Raw genomic sequence first — 21,094 nt, 5'->3', positions numbered from 1 at the left:
GATGCACCAGTTCTAATTATAAAAAATATCTAAAACAATCTGGTTATTTAAAAGCAGGAATAAATTTGAAATTAATTGATTGCTTAATGCTCCACTTAAAAACCCATTAAATGTCTACTAAAATTGGCCAACCGTAAATGGGCGAATGAAGAAGAAGAACATGTAATAAAACCTAACGCACTCAGAGTTAGGTAGTTAAAGTGATTTTTATGACCTGTAAACTTGGTCGTAAAGTCGTAATGTCCCTCGCATTACAATTGCATGTTTACATGGTCTACTACACCATTTAACTATATAACATTAAAGAAATGTTCGTTTTTTATTGACACCTATTTATTATGTATACCTACAATTTTATGGCCGTAACCAATCACTTACTCACCTTTACATTTTTAAAACGGAGAGAAAACAGACTGAGTAAATAAAAAAATTTTAAATTCATAAAGCGATACAGGTTAAATTATATTTTGGTGCTTTCATGAGCTTTTTTCTTTCAGAAAGAAATTACGGTCTCTGAGAGTTTTACAATCCCCTCTGGTGGAATTGAAAGGCACTTGCTGGAGATTTGCAATGAAACGGCCGACTGAAGAGAGGAAAACGACCGCTTAGGGTCTTTCTGTCCCCATACGGTTTGGATCCTAACTTATAAGGTAAGAATTTGAATCGGCACTACTAAACAGTAAACTTTTATATTGGCCGCTTAAACGCTGCAGTTATAAAAATTCCGTCCAAGTTCATAAATTCTCTAAATTTATGTAAATTGAGAAAGGTTAGTTTTATGTACCGGGAAGTATAAATTTAAAACAATCAAAACAGCGGTGAGTATCAATGAAAGAATTGTAATAGCGCTACTACGAGTCATAAAAGTAAGATCGTAAAATTTTATTTATACGGCTATAGACCTCACGACCTAGTGTTGAGATTTTAAAGCATCAAAACAAACCATAAACATAAAACCACCGTAGTTTGGTTAAAGAGTTGGCTATTAGGGTACTGATAATCAGTGGGTGTGTACACTTCCAGACATGAATGCACATTAAACAGAGTGGGTGATACTGAATGTAACACTCTGAAAAGAGATAGGAGTCGTCACACTATAAATGGCACTGCATTCCATGGAAATAAAAGCAGGAAGAGATAGACACACTTTCAAGCTTGAAAGAAAAGGACGCCGGTCGTATGATTCACTCACAATCACATGGGGCACATTTTGTGAGACAGCGTTAACAAAGCAACGACTGCCACCTAGTAGTTAGTAGCTGAACTATAACAACCCTGTAGTTTAACTTGCATGTATTATAGTTTCCTTCTCAGCGTTCACACTGCGTTTTTAATAATAAACATTAACTTTTACTTCAGAAGTGAGACTAACAAATTTAACCCTAGCAATATTGATGCACACGAGATTTTGTTACCGAAAAATAAAGCGCACTTCATTATTTGTGTATGTAGTTTGAAATAAATTGCCTAGATGGCTGTAACGTTCATAAAGATGAAAAATTTAGAACTTCGAAAATCATAAGGTGCACCTTTCGAACAAATTATACTTGTAAAAGAAGTAATTTATGTAGAAACGTAAATTTACGTTTTTTTGAATATCCATGTTTATACCCACGGTTCTACGTTCACCAAACACGAAAAGTAATCTAAATGGCCTAGTGCATTAAATTATAGTGTATGGTTACCTATCATCAAAAGAAATTTGAGAAGAAACCTATCATTATATAAATTAACTAACAGAATTTTATAGAACGAACTCGAGAAAAACATTCAAGTATACGTATGGTTTATCCGAAAGAATCTTACATAACAATCAACGTACCTACATAATCTTACTTTCTTACATCGGCCGGCTAACACCGTATATTAATAACATTTATTTGTGAAATTATAAGCTTTATTTATTGGGTGTCTGCATGGTATTCCGGTTTTTCACTATTTATAATTTTTTATTCGAACAGCGTATAATTGCGGATAGCATTGATCTTAAAATAGGTAGGTAGATGCTAAAGTAATTTAACAAAAGCGCTGACTATTCTGGCACAAGATTTTACGGGAGAGTTTAGGTAATGTGCCAGTAGAAAAGGAGGTACCTAACATGAAGGTACATATAAATACTTAGGTAGGTACCTACTTTTTTTTTATACGGCTGTCGCATTATTTCCCGGATAACAATAAATATAAAAACGATGACGAACTACCTAAATTTTATAATTGCTAGCACCCCTGTTCTTATAACGTGTTTAATGTTTTTAAAACCCTAAATTTGCCGGAACTTTTTTATTGAATTTGTGTTTCTCGAAGTGAAACAATCTGCGTTTTTCTTGCAATTCGCTAATAAAATAAAAAGTGTTAGTCCCTGTACCTATACACCTTAAAATGAAACCTAACTGTATCAACACCATGAAATAAAAGGACCTTGCTCATATCTATCTAGAGTTTAATTTGCTGAAAAAAGAATATTCATTGGGGTCAGCTAAAGTAACATTTGTAACGAATGTACAGGAGAACGAAGAGATCCGCCAATGCGGTGAATGACAAAAAACCTGAGATTTTTATGGTGGGTAATTCAAATATTTTTGTTTCCTTGTTTGATTTTGTTGTTTATACATGATCCACAAGTAACTAAATGCACATACAAGTAAAGTCGTTTTCCGTTCCCAAAATTACAACTTTAAGAAAACTCGCTCTACATGAACATAACAATTCGTCTATTGTGAGGGCCGTAATTTTAATTCAGACCAGTCACAAAATGTTGCATTACTCTGAATATGATCTACTTACTTATTTTTTCGAACTACGGTGTAAAATAATGAGATGCAATGTGAGAAGGAGACGTAACGCCTCGGCTCAGTATATCGCGTTTCTGCTAATAGAATTTTGTGTTTTCTTATGAAAACCACGATCATGCTCATTTTTTTCAAGAGAAATTGTAGAGCAGTAAACTGGGTTATGCCATAGGTCTATCTTCTACCGTTTATAAATAATAACCACTTAAACTTAAATGAATGGGTTTATTTTCATGTTGACGTCCACAATATAATCCGCCCGTCCGGACCCACTTCTACCGTTTTGTACAACTTCTAGGGGAATGGTCCTAGAGTCCTGGAATTTTTTTAAGTAGGTAGCCTATACCTTGAAGGTCTGCGAGACGTGAGACGGCCGTTAAATTTCGCTGTCTTTTTCGAGATCAGTGAGAGACGGGGGCGGTTAAAAATTAATTTTATCTCTCATTGTATTCTAATTAAAGGTCTCCACGATTTTCTACCAACTACTGCCCTTCTTTCTGTCCTCTTATCAAAGTACGGGGGAGGGAAAAGGGGGCTGGTGGAGTGGAACTAGTTTTATCCTTCATGGTACTCTAATGAAAGGTCTCAACGAAAGGAATTAATTTCTACCAGCCATAGCCCTCCTCCTGGACCTCTTATCGTGATCGTGTATCTTCCCTTATACCTCAAGAACGGATTGTCGGAAAAAATGCGCTTTATCTGCACAAGACCTGTGCACAATTTATACTTGTCTTTTTAATGCAGATAGTAGCATGAGTTTTTGCTCTTCTGAAGGGCAAGACATAATTTACTTTTAAATTTAAATTGATTCCAGTAAATGGCAAACGCAAGCGCATTGAATCACACTTTGGCAAATCCAAACTGGCGGTTTTAATTTAGTGTCAAGAATACGAAATTTGGTGAGCGAGCGAATCACCGATGAGAAAGTCACACACTCACTTATTTTTCTCGAGCGGTTCAAGAATAATAGTACTCGATAAATGTGAAAAATCAAAGATCGAAACAAACTACCTAATTAAATTCTGTCAGAAATAAGTTAGGTATGGATATCTCAGATTGAGAGCTATTTCAAAGAAATTCGCCATTTTAATATTTAAATGTACTGAACATTAATTATTGACCGCAAAGCGCAGATGTATCAGAGTGTAAGGAACCGATGCTCTCCTCAACTTCAAAAATCTGCGGGACAACCGAGGCAGGAGCTTTTATTGAGTACTCAAAATTAACCGGGCGCCGACCTAGTTCTTGAAATCACCATTGAATTGTTTTTCTCCATATGGCTCTCCCTAATAGCCTAATAATCATCTTTCTTCTTTATAATACAAGGAGTATCTTTAGCTTGAGCTAGGTAACTTTTGCGATCACCATTTTTTGGACATGTCAAAATTTTAACAAATGTTTTAAACCTCTCGACGGATTTTGTTCATATTTTGGATATGTATATTAGGTATACTGAAACGAAAAATAACGGAACAAATTTTTGAAAAAAAATTTCGAACTTTTTTTTCTAATGACTCAAACTGTTTACTAAATTATTATATTATTTTTTGTGCACAACCTTGCAACAGTTTTCACGCTAAAGCCACACTTTTGGATGACATTTTGCAAATGACTTTGTTGCAAATAGGGTTGAGAATTTCCTTTGGTTTTTAATAAGAATGAAAACTTATTCAAAAACTGTGTTACAAAAAAGTTTAACGGCGACGGCTAGCTTTATTCTTTTTTTTAACCAAACTTTACCACACAATCAGAAAATGTCATTAAGAGTGCATCACCCCTTCACATTAAAATTTCATTTACTAGTATTTTTACCTGTTACAATTTGGTTAATAAAATGTACTTTGAAATGGCCATCTCATTTTTTACCGCTAAATACCTTAACTTTTTTAATAATACAAGTCAGCACTTTTACATCGTAACTAATTTTTTTATTCTTTATTAACATGACAAAATATGGAATAAATAAACCATTGAATTTGGTTCAATTCAATATAAAAAATAACAGAACCTCCTTTTTGATTCCTGATAAAATGAAAACTAGGAACACACTAAATTCAAGGTTGTTTTTACTTGCAAAATACAAAAATTTTAACTTATTTGAATGCTTTCAGACCCATAACTAAAAATTTACCTTCAAATATTCTACAGATTTCTTTTCACAGCGGTTTTTAAAGGTATCCAATAAACGTGGCGAAATACCTAAACAGAATAAATACAACTAACCTAGGTTTACAATTATTTTGTTGGCGGAAACTCGCCGATATGGAAATCTTACGATAACAATTTTTGGGTTGAATGTGAATATTGAATGGATGCTACAGGCTTGCTTCCGGTGTTGGTTATTTGCTGGTAAATGAAATCTGGTTTGAAAAATTCTTTAAGTCATGCTAATGACTCGGATTCGAGATTAGTGGATTTCAACCAATTACAAAAAGTATGCTGTTGTTATAGGTTCGTCCGTCCATCTGTCTTTGTGGAGTAAGAAATTATCAACAATACAAAAACGTAAAATTTAAAATGGTACCTACCTATTTAGTTTAAATTTGCCTGTCCTGATTGAAAGAGTTACCTACGTGCAAGTTACGAGCATATCGGAATAATGAAAATGCTGTGTTAAATGTGAAGGGTCCTTTATATAAATTGTGTACAGTTTCTTGATCAACTTATAAATAGTACCTAGGTAAGTAGGTATAGGTAGGACCACGGTGGTATAGACGTATTCGTCTGATATTTGCTTTTGTGAACATGACGTAAATAGAAAAAGAACGTATTAGCTGAAAGTTTCTTTTTAGTCTCTGTAGGGTTGTTAGAGTTATGAGACAAATCAAATCAATGTGAAGCTAACTAATCGTACGATTGTTAAGAAATAACAAGTCAATATGCATACAGAAGGGGGATCGCCCGTAATTATTTACAGCAATATCACCATTTCGTGACGTGTTGCACACATTTAATTTACTACGATATTAGACATTGTGTTGCCTTAATTTGCAGAAATAGTTGTGCCAACATTGAATGAAATTGCGCATTATAATGGACCATTCTCTTTAAAGCTATATGGTCCGTTTTTAACATGGTTAATCAGATTTCTAAATCAAATTATAGAAATCAGAAATGACAAGGAAAATATACCCAATTTTTACACCATTATACCTATATTGCTTGTTATTATTATATTATTTTGTAAACTTCGTCCCTTAAAGCGTTATCACGATTTATACAGAATGAAATACCTAAGTAATTTAGAATATCTTAATGGTTTCTTTTTCTTTCGCATTATCTCGGCGTAAGATAAGTAAAAAAGGGTGCATTATTGGTTCTCTATGTATATGAGCAAAGCAGCGCCAAAACTCACGCCAGAATGCAACCCAAGCGCCATCTTTCACACCAAGTAATTACGCAAGGGGATTTTCTCCACTCCAAGATTAAGTACCGAAATTCCGTGCATAAATTCCTAAGCATTACAAATACCGAATGGAAATACAATTATCTTAATTTTCTTTCCACCCATACTTCTTAGGGGTAGGCAATTTTTTAAATAATTCGTTTTCATTAATTCGATATTAGGATTTATGCGATAAGTATAGTTCGTCATTGTAAATTAGTTTGCTTTTATAAATAATTAACTATAACAGCAGTACGTTAAATTTGGATTCTAGATACCTATATAAGTGTGAATATTCAAGACACAAACTCCTAAAACTTGTAAATTAGAAACAGTAGACACGTTGCGTAACTATTCTAACACTTTAATCCGACGAGGCTCTCATCTCTGCTTTAAGTTTTAGGTTGTTTAATACGACGAACCGGGCTAGAAATGAATTCTGCAAATCTAGGGCTCTCATAATAATAATCGACAGTAACATTCGTAAGTGACGACAATGAAACGACTGCAGATGTAGAAATAAAAAGGGCGACCCTTACAGGTTTTTCCAATAACAGCCCGATTTCAGAAATGTGTAGCAAAGTGAACTGCTGCACCTATAAGAAATTTACAATCTAACCCGGAACTCCCTACTACACCATAAAATCGACCGGAATCAGTTTTGATGGCCATCTTGTTCACTTTAGTCCCCTTCAATGGTAGCCTAACGACTTGATTGTAAAGAGCGGTCGTAAACAAAACCTCAAAACACTTAACAAGAACTATAAACTTAAGTTAACAAGTTTATTTCTGCAAAATTACATTGATTATTTTTTCCGAACGAAAAATTTTTCTTCTCTACATATTCTGACATATCTAGGCTAAAGTTGCATACTAAACAGGTGCAATATTATAAATGGTTTCTAGAGTCCGCTGGTAATAAATTTAAAAGAGTCACATCTTCGGATATACGAACTTATCGCTAATTAAGATATAGTGACACTAACCTTTGCAATACTGAAGTGACTGTTGCACCGCTACCGAAATCGGAGAATAAGCAATCCACTAGTTTTGATCAACTTGACCTCCTACTCCTTGGGCTACAGCCGCCGCCTTTTGGGCTTGTGCTTGCTTTTCTTGTTCATTTAATTCTTTAATGGCCTGTATTTCTTTTTTCAACTTCATTCTTCGATTTTGAAACCATATTTTAATTTGTCTTTCTGTTAAACATAACGCGTGTGCCATTTCTATTCGCCGTCGCCTAGTAAGGTAATGGTTGGTGTGGAATTCTTTTTCTAGCTCCAAGGTTTGGTACCGTGTATACGTTTGACGTCCTCTCCTACGAAGTCCATTAGCACCTGAAAGTATTAAATCACATTAGTATAAGTGAAGAAACTAAAATAAAATATACAAAGTATTGTTAACATCTAATGAGGCAGTTTAGAGTGTTGTTATTAAAATTTATTAGAATATATTATAGAAGTGGTCGTTTTTCTTTATTATGGTCAGACTTTTAATCCAATACTGTTATTAATCTTCGGCGAATATTGACAGCATCTATAATTTCTTATGGCAGTTGCACAATTTTTAAATGGAGGATTCGGTGTACTCAACTAAAGCTTCCCGCTGTTATGGTCTGCTTGATAGTGGTAGAAAAAAGAATAAATACCTACCGAAGTGAGACCGACCAGGATCAAGGATATGTATAAGAGATAACTCATCCGACAATGAAATAACTCAAAAGTTGTAGCCGTGCAGTAAATACGGGCGTGATTAATCACGTACACTTTTGGAAGCCACGCGTTATTTATGTTGGTATTTATCTGGATAAACGAATCACCAACCATTGCACCAAGTGCATCGGACTCGTACATTAATAAGACTCGTATTAATTTATCTTTATGTCCGAGTTCATAGAATTTGCGATGTTTATGAGACAATCGATAATTGCGTGCGTGGAAGCAGATTGAGATATTTCCCTAGACACACAGGCTACTTAGATGCATTTTATGACTTGAGGAAAACATATTTCGTTAATAGCATGAGCTAGAGCATTAAAAGTCGTTTAGTAATCTTCGTGCATCGCGATATGTAAAATGAGAGCATGCAGGGCAAGTAATGAAGAAGATATCGATATTGAAACGTAATCGGCTACCAATTCAAACGAAATCAACACAATTGTTACTTATATGGTACGTACGCCTATAAATTTTTTCACTCCGTGAAACTTAATTTTGAATCCATCATTGCCTTCTAGCACGACATCTCTAATTGGGTAGGTATGTTATATTTACGCGCCAACTCAATTTTAAATTTGATTCAATTTACGTTCATGCATACATGTCTACTCTTAAATGATATAGAGCTTTATAACTAGCGTCAATTAGAAAGATTTATTACAGATTTTCTTACCGTAACTGTTGATATAAGATAATATTGGCATAAACGACTTACATAGAAGGGTACCTATTTAAAAGCACGGAGAGTCATACCTTTAGATACCTAACCCTTATTTAAAATAACTGTTTTCATTAAATTAATGTGTGCTATCTCTTTTATAATGCCTAGTGTACCCTTACTAAGTATTCACCCCATCTCTAAGATCGCAATCAACCACGCAAGTGAGATTTGAACCCCTATATTCGTTTTGATTTTCTCTTACTCCTTATGTAGCAACATACCATCATCTATACTTATATTTCCAAATTGCTACTTATTCATTCACGTCCCACTAAGCGTGTGCTGTTTGGCCCGGGTTTGATATTGCGCTTGTGCTACTAAATTTTTTTTTATTTTAAAAGGATACATATACGTATACGTTTCCTATGTATATATACTTTTAAAACGGAGGATATTTTAATAGCATCAATGCCACTCAAAATTTAGAAATTTGGGGCTTATTTTATCGTAATATCTGAATTAAACACGAGTATTCATATAGGTACAAAAGGTAATAAATGTTAATTGCCAATTTTCACAAGTTGGCAGGTGATACTAAACCCGGTTATCGTTTACGAGTAGTTATCGTTTATTTAGTCCTATATACACACCACGTACATAATTCGTAAATATTTCTCATGATTTTTTTATGCTTTATATATGCTTTTCTTTTTGGATTCTCTGAAATTATTTTTATGTTACTTTATGATCATAGTTTACAAGTTATTTTATTCTCAGCTCTACTCAAATTTTAAAGACTGCTAGTAAATGTAATCCGTAATCTTTTTCAGCTTTATTCTTTATTATTATATTGTTTGTTTTTCTTATTATGAATGACTGGCTCTAATTCTCTTTTCGCGGGTATATATTATGCAATACATGAGGGAGGTCTCACCACGGACGTTGTCTATGGGACCCCTAATATTTTTCAATATGATTTATTTACAAGTTTAATTTTCTTTTTTATTGTAGTACATGTTACTATATTGAGAAATAAACATATATTATTATTATTATTATTTCTTAAACCATTACCCAGGGCCATTGTACCAATTCAGCATGAACATTTTTCTTCCTTTGTGTACATATTAGCATTATAAAAATAATCCTAGACAACTGAATACCGAACGATCATCGAGATCTTCACGCATCCATCATTTTTACAACTACGTAGCTGAGAAACAATGCCGACCTTTCTTAAATCTTTAAAATATGAGTAACAATTTTCAAAGCGATCGGACATTTCTAATCAAAGTTATCGTGCACACGGTCAGACAGACAGCAATACAAAATTATAAACGATCTCGAGGATCGTTAATAGATAAAATTGTACTCAAAATGTTAAACTATAAATAAAAAGTTGGAATGTTGAAACGTGTTTAAAATTAAAACGTAAAGACATATTCTTTGAAGTCCATACATACGTACACGGTTTTTCTAATGGATCACATCAAAGCATGAGCCAATTTATGCAACCTAAATGACATACATTAACTGCATTAACTAATGTCAGTTTACTGTGAGACTTTCTTTGGTGATGAAGATGGCCGCACGTCAATGGACAGCGAATCGCGTTCTGGCTGACCTTCAACATTCCGAAATGACACTGTTAATGAGCAAGTGCGGACTGTGAACATGCAGGGTCGTCGTATCGCAGTCCCAAAAATGCAACGGAGATTAGGCGTAATTATTGGATTGGTTCATATAATTTTCACAGAGGGTTTGGACATGAGCAGGGTAGCTAACAATGGAGCAGAAGCAATGCCGCCTGTACATCGCACAGGACATGCGTCATGGGTTTATCGGGACCCAGAAAAGAAAGATTCAGTCGTCACAGTGGAAACATCCGTCATCCACGAAGGCAAAAAAAGTACAGCAGGTTCGCAGCAATGTCAAGGTCATGTTGGAATTGTACGGTGTACGGTGTAGTATGATGAGTACGCAAATTTGGCAACTCCATCACGATAACGCACCATTTAATGCGAATTTAAATTTGGCTTTCTTAGCCAAACACAACATTCCTGCTGTTCGTCACCCGACATGGGCCCGTCTGACTTTTGGTTATTTCCCACGCTGAAAATGCAGCTAAAAGAGCACCGATTTGAGTCAAGTCAAGATATCATACGGAATCCGACTGCCCGGGTGAACATCATTCCAAAAACTGCATCCCAGGTGTGTTTCCAAAAGTCGCGGGAGCGCTGAGAGAAGTGTGTGCATCATCAAGGAGACTACTTTGGAGGGAATTGAAATTTGAAGAAAAATCGCCGCGCAGTATACTGTGCAATTTATGTAAAACATCAATGTCTAATATGAACTATATATCCATACATTATACTGGTTGGATGTTTGAGGGAACTGATTGTAATTTGCTATTTTCTATGCTTACCTATGTTTTGTTTTCTTCTTTTCCCAAACTACCTCTAGGCAAAAGAAGGTATTCTATCACTGAAACCTTCTTTATAAATGTATGCCTACACAGTCTATAACTAGGAACTGTCATGGTTCTTTAAATAGGAATGTGATATTTTTTTAAGGCAATTTCTAAGACAAAGCATTTATGTTCGAGGTAGTGTTGGACAGAAACCTATGCCCTACCAAACCAAGAAACGACAAATGTAGCAGATGTTCTAGTAAAAGAACTTTTTAGCAGATTTGAAGTCCTCTGGAACTACACGCTGCCCAGGGACGAAATTTTGAATCGGCGCTGTTCTAAAGCTTGTGCCGCAGTCAGACGGAATAGTATAACGCCTGAATAGGACAATGGGGAAGTGCTTGTAAAAAGTTGTGTTCGGGCACCAGCTCGATTGGGATCAATATCAACATTTGTTTTTAATGACGAACCGTTCTGTGGTGCTGAAAACGACAGGAGAAAGTACAACTTCCGTGTTGTTTAGTCGGGAACTCGGGGTGATTTGAAACTTGGTACAAAACCTAGCCAAGAATAAATGTGGCGAACGAATACGTGGAAAACCTACGTCAGAAATTAGGTGCCACCCATGATAAAGGTCGCCATAATATGCAGTTGGCAAGCGATAGAATGAAAGTGGAGTACTACGTTAAGGCCCAAGTTGGTGGCTATTAACCTGAAGATCTGGTTTGGTTGTCTCGTCCCCAAAGGAGGCGCGGGCTATATCCGAAATTACAAAGAGAATGGGAAGGACCATATACCTACAGCCGAGAAGAGAATAATCGACTTAATAAATGTAAATGTTTCTTCTCCAACCCAATTACAAGGAAAGAAAAATTTTAGTTTTCCCTTTTTGAATTACCTAGTATTAAACAGTGAAAGCGTTCTAACTGAGTTGAAATTATACCTCTTACGTATTATGATGTGGTTGTAAAAAGAAAAAGTGGCGTTATTTATTGTTAATTATTAAAGAAATATTAAATTAGGAAATAAACTTCACAAATAATTTATTCAATTTTGGACACTAGATGTGTAAATAGAAAATTGAGGATTGAGATTAAAAAAAAATAGTTTGAAACTGTGTCAGTGTTTGACAACAAAGTAATCTAGTGCGGAGGGGAAATGTTTGTATTTCAGGTTTTAAATTGCCTAAGGAAATTGTACCAGATAATGTAAATAAAATAGTCGGGAATAAATATTTTGGACAGAAAGTAAAATTTGACATTTTTGGGTAAACAATCAAAGTTTGTATAATTGTCCGGGGTTGTCCACCCCTGAAGTGTCGCAACCTTTCCTTACAGTCTGCGAAAACAATGTTCACGTGCATCGCCTTTGGTTTTATTGTATTTGCTATAAGCAAGTAGGTATAGCTTCGAATCAACACGTTAGCCTTAAGTAGTGTATATAAGTCGTCATGTTTCGTGCATGTGTTATAATACATTACTCCCTTTAATTCCAAAATCTCTGCTACCCATTTACCATCGTACCTACATATCTATCTTGTTGTGCCATTTGTGATGTATAGGAATAAAAATATGTAGTTAAACTAAATGACACGCTTTCACCCTTCGCGCAATTTTCTTTCTTTGGCATTACAGAGGACTGCGTGCTGTACAAAATGCTTGAAAACATAAGATATGATCAACATCATGCAGCGCTGTTCATTAAATCATAATTTGGTAAACCTAGAACTAATTTATATAATCATCCTTCAAAACTCGCCTTAGGTAGTTTCGGGTAGTTCTTAACTGATTAGGGCGGTTTCAAACTAAAAGCCGACATTCAGGTATTGGGCAAAATTTCGCACGTTGTCCCTAATCTGTTAGGTAAATCTTCGAAAGATTAATAAGTGGGTGTAAATGCGGGAATCCATTTTCAGGTACCACGCTACTTGAATTCCCTACTCGAAGCTATTTCGATTGCTTATATAAATTTGGAAACATCTTTTACGGAGTGATCTCTCATTGTAGACGTAGGACTCGTGTTTAAAATTTATGTAGTCGGTTTAATTGGGATCTCCCCGTCACCCTTCCGCTAAGGCCCCGAGGTTCACGCAATTCGTTACGTTAGACTTGGGAAAACCTGCATACAGTCGCAAAAATAGGGTGACAAATCATCCGGACAGCTACCGCCCTTCTCCTTCTTTATTCTATCCAGCCCTTAGGTGAAAGTAATATTACTTCCACAAGATGACTGCGTTATTTACACACTAACTAAATCGAGGGTGAACTGCGCTAAATTGGATACTCGCAAAAACTTACACATCTAATTTTGAGGCTATAGCATTAATCTTATTAAGGGATTCTCTAAAATTATCCCCCTCGTTGCAAATTGCATAAAGAACTTATATCGCAATATTTTTGTGTGGTGGAGATAATCGAACTAATTATATTACAGGCAATTTTGCTAATGTATTAACAATCGGTCCAATAAGGTAAAATAAGGAGCACCGCAGGGATTTGTGTGAGATCTCGTATAAACTTGTCGGATGGTGTAAACACAAGCACTAAATCAATGTGACCAAGGGGACCACTAGCCACCTAACTCTCCAGTTCTATATTATTGGGCTTTATTACAGTGTTTACATGAATATAATCGGAACGGAGGTGGAAACGTGCAATTTTATTACGTCTACCTAAGAAAACATAAAAATTAAAAAACTTCGTTGTTCAAGCGTGCGACAACGCAAAAGTAAGATGGAGTAGCTATCAAAAGTTTTCTTTATTTTGAGGGCGCATAATGCATTTATATTGTACTTCTGGGACTCAGGGGATGTCAGTTTCCTTTTTAATTGGCAAAACCTCAATGGTGACATAAAAATAAAAAAAGTTGTGATCTGTATATAGGTGGTAAGGGAGAAGTAAAAAGTAGAAACAAAAAACAAATTAAAGAGCGTGCGTTCAACTCATATTGTGTTGTTTTATTATCTTTTTTAATTCGCCAAGCACTCACATTAAAGAGATTAGTGTTATTATATGCATACTCCCTTAATTGCTTTAATAACATTATTTGGAGTGTCTGGGACGGAACAAGCTTTAAGGTAAGCCGTCATTGATACGAAGGGTCGTAATTATTAATCTGAATTCTTTTCTCCTGTTATTGCCGTGCACTGTTATAGGTAGGTGCAAACAATTCGTTTAAAAACTGGGGAAACAGAGTTCAAAGAGATTGCGCCCAATCATTGCTTACACAAATTTACATTCAGATACATAATAAGTTTAAAATTATATAACGAGTCATTAAAAATCCATTTCGTGGGATTTTTTTATGGAACTTATCTGTCAGTGATCTACAGAACCTACTCGTGAAGGTGGTTCCAGTCTTTCCCGGATATACCGAATTAATAACAACAAAATCTAAAGAAACGATGAAATTGAGTTGGTAATAAATACTTTAATTTGTAATTATGGGTAGTCGTTTAGCTCCCCCCATTTGATAAAAACGGGCACTTCATTCTATGCACACAACAACATTAATTTACAATTTAATATTTTTATACCTAATCGCATAGACTAAGTGTACAGAACTATGTTTCTATTTTATATTGGACGCATATAAAGCCTGTAGCAAAAAAGCAGTCGCTTTTAAGATTGGGAAAGTGAGGTAATAAACAAAGTACCTACAGTTAGACCAAGATACGAAGAATCTGATACGATTTTCAGTAGGGGAATTTTTTGACATTTACATAACTCGCATTCGGAAACATTGCGGCTCGTATTCAATAGCAATGATCCTTTAACTCCTACAAATCGATTGGGAAAGGTTTGAAATCGCTGTCATTTTTCGTTCTAGGAACTAGAAACAGAAGGACAGACGGACGGACAAAACCATCACATAACGGGAATTTTTTTCTTTCGAAAAAATCCTCGAAAAATATAGTATAGTCACATTTTCGAGAACCAACTCAGAAAAAATGTGTATCCATTCTAAACCGTCCGCCAAAAATCCCCTCATCGAATTGATCGAATGCTTCAACTTCCGCAACTTTCCTATATCTGGGCCTTTCACTCTTTCTCTCAGTCAAAGTGCAGCACCCGACTTGAAATTATAACTTTACCATTAAAGAAAAAATAAAATTACCACTATCTTTGGTCTGAGTGTCCTTATCATTTATTAAAAAATATAAAAATTTGTTGACGAGACATACCCGCGTAAATCGACCTCTTCAGGAATATAAAAATGACTTCAAATGCAAATTCCTTATACAAAATCTCCAAAAAAATCTATTCCTATTTTTATTCAATACCGAAGATTTTCTCCAATTGTCAGTTGTACTTCTCCTTTGGAAGGCAGAAGCAATTTGGAAAATTGGATACTGTAACGTCTTAGGCAATAGGAATGAATCGCCCGTATTACCAGTTGAATTGAGATGCTTGTTGCAAATTAACGACAAATTAATTTCAAAAGATGGTTGACGCTATCTTATTCGGGAATAAACCATGCTTCAGACTTACTTTAATTTAATTAGTTGAACTTTGAGTTATTCACAGTAATAAATTATCGATGTTCCCCAATGCATAAATGTCAAAAATGTACCCTTGTAGTTTAGAGTTTTAACAGCAAACAAAACTTGGGATTAATTGTCTTGTAACCAATAGCCGTTTTGTTCGTAAATTTGTTGCATTTGATATAACCGGATGAACAACTTCGATTATTAAATTGTTTTTTTATCTAACTTGTCACACTAAATCTGGCACAACGGAATGTTTTGCACCTTGGACCCCAAACGCTTTCGTAGTAACAATTTATTTAAACGCCTTAATCCAAATATGCACCGAAACGGAAAAAGATTCACTTCCGTATTAATACAGTAACGCTTTGCAATATTCACGTTTGAAAATTATAGCAGCCGCCCGATTGCCCCTTATGTAACGTATGCAAACGTAACAACACGGAACATATCTTTAATGACAATCACTGCGATTTACAAATGTCAAAAACAATTTTGTGCGTTCCTTCATAGTCTGACCCCATATAATCAACAATCAAACAATCTGAGCCCATGTTGCGATTGCATTCTACGCTTTAATACAGGCGTCCAGGTTAGAAATTCATGACAAACAATATCAAAACCGTCGGTCTCGTTATTAGGGAAAATGTGATGTGCAATATATTGCTGCGTATTTGAATATTACCTCAGTGGCGTATCTAAGGTATGGCAACGCCGAGGGGGCGCACCAAAGTCGAGAGGGAACAAAAGACGAGAGAGCCTCGGTTTTCACTCTAGTAAAAAAAATTCGGAAAAACTCACAATGTAGGCTGATGGTTCGAAATAATCGTATTCCCTGATAACCAAATTGATGCAAAATTTACCCATTTCATTCATTTATTTTATAGTAGAAATTAAGTATATTTCTCTTGTCAAAACGACGAACAAAAATATCCTTCATGATAGATTGTAATGGGAGCGCAAATACAGTACTTGCCATGGACACCATTTGACTTCGCTACGTCACTGCACTACCTATTGTATCATATGTTGGAGTGGATTTTAAAACTTTCTAAAAGGAATTTTAATAAGCACATACACAAATGCGAAACATTGCCTCTAATTTTCACATTCAATAGTAAAAAGTTACCGAATACCGATGCACTACCACTCGGTCTGGGACACCCTCTGTCCCTTTTATGACTTTTTGAAGATTTGTTCAAATATGTCATTTATGGTAAAAAAAATGATCACCTCTCATCTGAAATTTGTCAAATAGATATCCGGTTGCGGTTCTTAATTTTTTTGTGGATTTGTATGTAGCATTGTATGAGTACACCAAGCAAAACTCAGGTCTTCTTTTACTGTAACGTTTATTACTGATATTACGTCGCCAAAACATCTACACTATCCTATCGTCCGACTAACTGATATTCATAAAGGAGCATGAAATTATGGGAATATTAATAACATGTTATAGAATGACCTATTAAATGTATAGGTAAATCAATTCATTTTTATAAGTCTCTGTCAATGATTGCAGAGATAAATTAAACTAGAAGGACCATTTGTTGTTGCGACATTCAGTCCTGTGATATATCATTAACGTAAATCTCAACATGCAGGTTATCTGTAGAAAACGTTATTTTGCACATGTTAAATAACGCGAAATAACGTTTTTTGTGCACGTTAAGTTTGACGTTTCTTATACATCACAGGGCTGAATATGTAAATTAAAACGACTTATATACTCTTCTTCGCTTTCTCTCTCCGAAATTCGATTCCAATTAAATAGAAAAAGCACCCAAATCAGTTCGGAAAAATATACCTAAAACCGTCAAGTTGTGTTCACATGCTACAACAGTTATTTTTTGACCTCCAACATAATTCAAGTTGGTAACTCAGAAACGTATATGTTTAATTATACAAAGCGTTATTTATGAACCAAAATAGTGTCGGTCATAAGTTTAAAATTTTGGAAACATTTTTAAACTAGCACATCACTTGTGTCTCATTAAACAAACTAACGAGAAGCAGACAGCTTTAACCTAATGAATTATGTAGCAGAGAGTTCTGGGTGTAGTCCTCTGTATGATACATGGTGGACATATGTGTTCGTTTGTTTATTGCGAATGCACATGTTCAACTGGCCAAAATATCTAATTTTCTAAATGAAAAAATAACCGAATGAAAAATTTCATGAATCTTTTCGATTATAGGTATAGAACAACAGGGCATAAATCTACAGATTTGCAAATACACCGGCGTATTGCAGGTTTGGAACATCTGTGGCGCAACACGCAGTTTGCGGTCGTGGACGACGCACTGGAAACAACCAACATATATATAAAATCACTGAATTATTGACTATCGATGGCTTCCGTCCGGGTCACGCCTATTTCCTAATACAAGATCGTGCCGAAAAGATTAGATTAACGATTCATTTTGTAATTATGTTGTAATTAATGAATTTCCTTATCACATAGGCTGCAGTTACCCCTCGATGTAATTTACATCCTCATTGAACGATCGTGATGGGCTGTTGTTTTACTGCGTAAAATTTTACCGTTACGCATTATTCCCATATTGTAGATCGTTATCGAGTAAAGTGGAACGTTGACATCCGCAGATATTACATCTATACCCAAACGACCTGTATAAAAATTTATCTACCACCCTTTGGGGAGACCAACTTAACCGGCGACTGGCATTTACCTACTTCTTATTTAAACTGTTCGTATATACCTTTTCATACTTCACGTTGTATATACAACATGACATGCATATCGAGTTCGAGTCTTATTTCATTCTTCTAAAACTGGGTACTAAAAGATATATGGCAGGCTATATGAGTATCCGCCGTACTTCCGAAATATCGGAAATATCAGTGCCCATTGCCTGCTTTAATTAATGAGAATAATTAAAGACGAAAGAAGTGGGTCAAATGTGGTACCTATCCAAATATAATAATAATAGCAGTACGATTTATGACCCAATAGAACTAAATTCCAATTGAAGAACAATTACTTATAAGTTATAATACTAGGAGAGCACATAAACACGAAGCAAGGATGCGCAACTAGGGCAAAATTGTCATGCTTTTGCCGCTTTACATATACTATAAATTTGTGATAAGTAGAACGTACATTTTTTTGAAATTCCACAGATCTCAAAGGTATATGGTTCACTATTTACTTTCGCACCTGCCTGCTTCCCCCCACCCTCTCACTGCACTTATATAACCCAAAACGTGTTCCTTTCCATTTATTATGAAAACGGTTGAAGCTCCGGAAAAATAGTCAAAGATCAGTGTGTTCTTTATTTATTCATTTATTTTCATATAAAAGTCAGGTAAATGACACATTACTGGCGAGGGAATATTGAAGTAGGAGGCCCTTTTGGAGCCGAGTACTTTAATTTCTGAGTAATGTGACAAGCGGCAGGAAACGTAGTCTGCTCTGCCTCTGTCATGGAAACTAAAATTTCCCGACAGAAAGTAGGCATGAAAGTGAAGGTTTCAGGACGTTTTTGGGTAAAATTCTTTACAATTCTGTCTTCGATGTATGTTGATAAGACTTATAGTTTACAAAATATACGCATGTTACTTCAATGGACTTTCAAAGATGCAAACTTTTTACTATACTCGTATACTACAACGCATCGTTCCGCAAGTAACTTTTCGATCATTCTTGTAAAACGATTTGTCATGTCCTCAAAATAAGCTTCAGTTGCAACGATGACTTCCTCATTAAAGTCAAATCGTTGCCCTGGAGCATGTTTGTGAGATCAGAAAACAGTCACTAGTCGCGGGAGGCTAGATTTGGAGAGTAAAATGGATGGGAAAGCAGATTGAAGACCAACTCGTTAAATTTGGCCATTGGTTTTTGATTGACTTGTCAGCACCGAACCCTGAATTCGAATTTTGAGAATTGGGGATGGAACATAGAAAATAGTGTTTGGACTCCATTATGGAGTAAGACCAAAGAAACATCAGCATCCGTAAAGTTGACGGAGTGTTCCTTCCGCAGTTGCTATAAAGGTCGATGCATATATAGAAAGTCAGAGCTTCTTTGTGGTCTTTGTAAGTGTGGTGGAGAATATTAGCACTCAAGGTTACAAACATTAGACTTTTCTTTAACTCGACGCTATCTGCTCCAAATTGTTTTAATCTTTGGTGTCATGGACTTTCTTTCAAAATTAGTGGAAGGATAACTCGTATACAATGCGGGTTCTTTGTCGTCGACAGCAGTCTTAAAGAGATAGCTGTGAGGACTGTACCCCGTTGCCTCAACATTCTAAGCGCCCCTAACGAAGGAATATTTATATAGCGTGAATATCGATTCAATATTTTTAATTATTACCGTACTTTTTTTACAAAAAGTAACTCAAAAACTATACCTTGGGATATTCCGTTTTCCTAAAAGCATTGGCAATTATTCACATAATATTATACAGGGTGACAATTTGAAAACTTACCACCCCCCATATCTTAGTAAATAAACGAGATATTTAAAAAAATCAAAATCCGTTTCGGTAATTCGGAGGGGGAATCACAATAACATAGTTGGCGACGCACCCCCCTCCAACCCCCTGCGCCCCAGCCACCCCAACTTTTAAATCTTAAATAGTGACCCCCCATGTGTGATACGTCGTTGGAAAGCTCTGAAAAAATGCTTTCCAACCATACCAAATAGCATTTCATTTAGGTTAGTAATTATCGTGCAAATCAAAAAATAAACATGGAAAATCGTATTTAACTTGAACTTCCAAAGCCGACTTGACAGCAACTCATTTTTGATCGCCAGTTATAATCTATTCTCAAACTCTTGTCGAACCTTTTCAAATGTTGATTTTGCAATATTTCGACATTCTTGAATTATTCTCTGTCTTAGTTCGTCTATGTTCGCCGGTTGCGTTTTAAATACGACAGATTTCAAATGTATCATATTAGTTGATTTGCACGATAATTACTAACCTAAATGTAATGCTATTTGGTATGGTTGGAAAGCATTTTTTCAGAGCTTTCCAAAGACGTATCACACATGGGGGGTCACTATTTAAGATTTGAAAGTTGGGGTGGCTGGGGCGCAGGGGGTTGGAGGGGGTGCGTCGCCAACTATGTCATTGTGATTCCCCCTCCAAATTACCGAAACGGATTTTGATATTTTTAAATATCTCGTTTATTTACTACGATATGGGGGGTGGTAAGTTTTCAAATTGTCACCCTGTATGTAAGCGTTACAAATAAATACGAAAAATCCGTCAATTCCGCATTCTCCTATTCCTAGACCTTATAATATATTATTCTCTTGAAAAAGACTAATGGAGAGATGCCGCATTTGGGATGATTGGGGGGCATTTCTCAAACAAATGGTTTTGTGCTTTCGCTTTATTTGGAAAAATTTCATTGTTTTGGTCCCCTCTACTTACACCTTCATTTATATTTTCTGACTGCTACATTCCTTTACTATAAGAACTAAATTTTATTTCGAAAAACGACTTCAGCATATGACGATTACATACTGATATCACTTACGGAATAAGACTCTATGGTGAAGGGTGCCGGGCCGCATATTATATGGGAAAACGTCGTCTGTCTGTTTGTCGCTGTTCCATCAAGATCTCGCCCCCTGGGCCACCATAGAGACTTCGGCTTTTCGCTAATT

The 21,094-nt window shown here is 35.5% G+C and overlaps 1 protein-coding gene across 2 annotated transcripts in view; it reads right to left on the bottom strand.

Moving 5' to 3' along the window:
• Nucleotides 1-21,094, bottom strand: part of LOC116166654 (homeotic protein ultrabithorax) — a 190,589-nt gene that overhangs the window by 43,347 nt on the left and 126,148 nt on the right. For both annotated transcript variants that reach the window (XM_031481689.1, XM_031481690.1), the window contains one exon: nucleotides 7,161-7,511. In XM_031481689.1, the coding sequence (XP_031337549.1) occupies nucleotides 7,219-7,511 (293 nt within the window). In that variant the 3' untranslated portion in view covers nucleotides 7,161-7,218. The remainder of the gene's footprint in view (nucleotides 1-7,160; nucleotides 7,512-21,094) is intronic.

Source organism: Photinus pyralis, unplaced genomic scaffold, assembly GCF_008802855.1.
Source record: "Photinus pyralis isolate 1611_PpyrPB1 unplaced genomic scaffold, Ppyr1.3 Ppyr1.4_LG3b, whole genome shotgun sequence".
Classification (NCBI taxonomy): Eukaryota; Metazoa; Arthropoda; class Insecta; order Coleoptera; family Lampyridae; genus Photinus; species Photinus pyralis.
The sequence above is the reverse complement of the archived record's forward strand: the minus strand, read 5'-3'. Positions and strand labels throughout refer to the sequence as shown.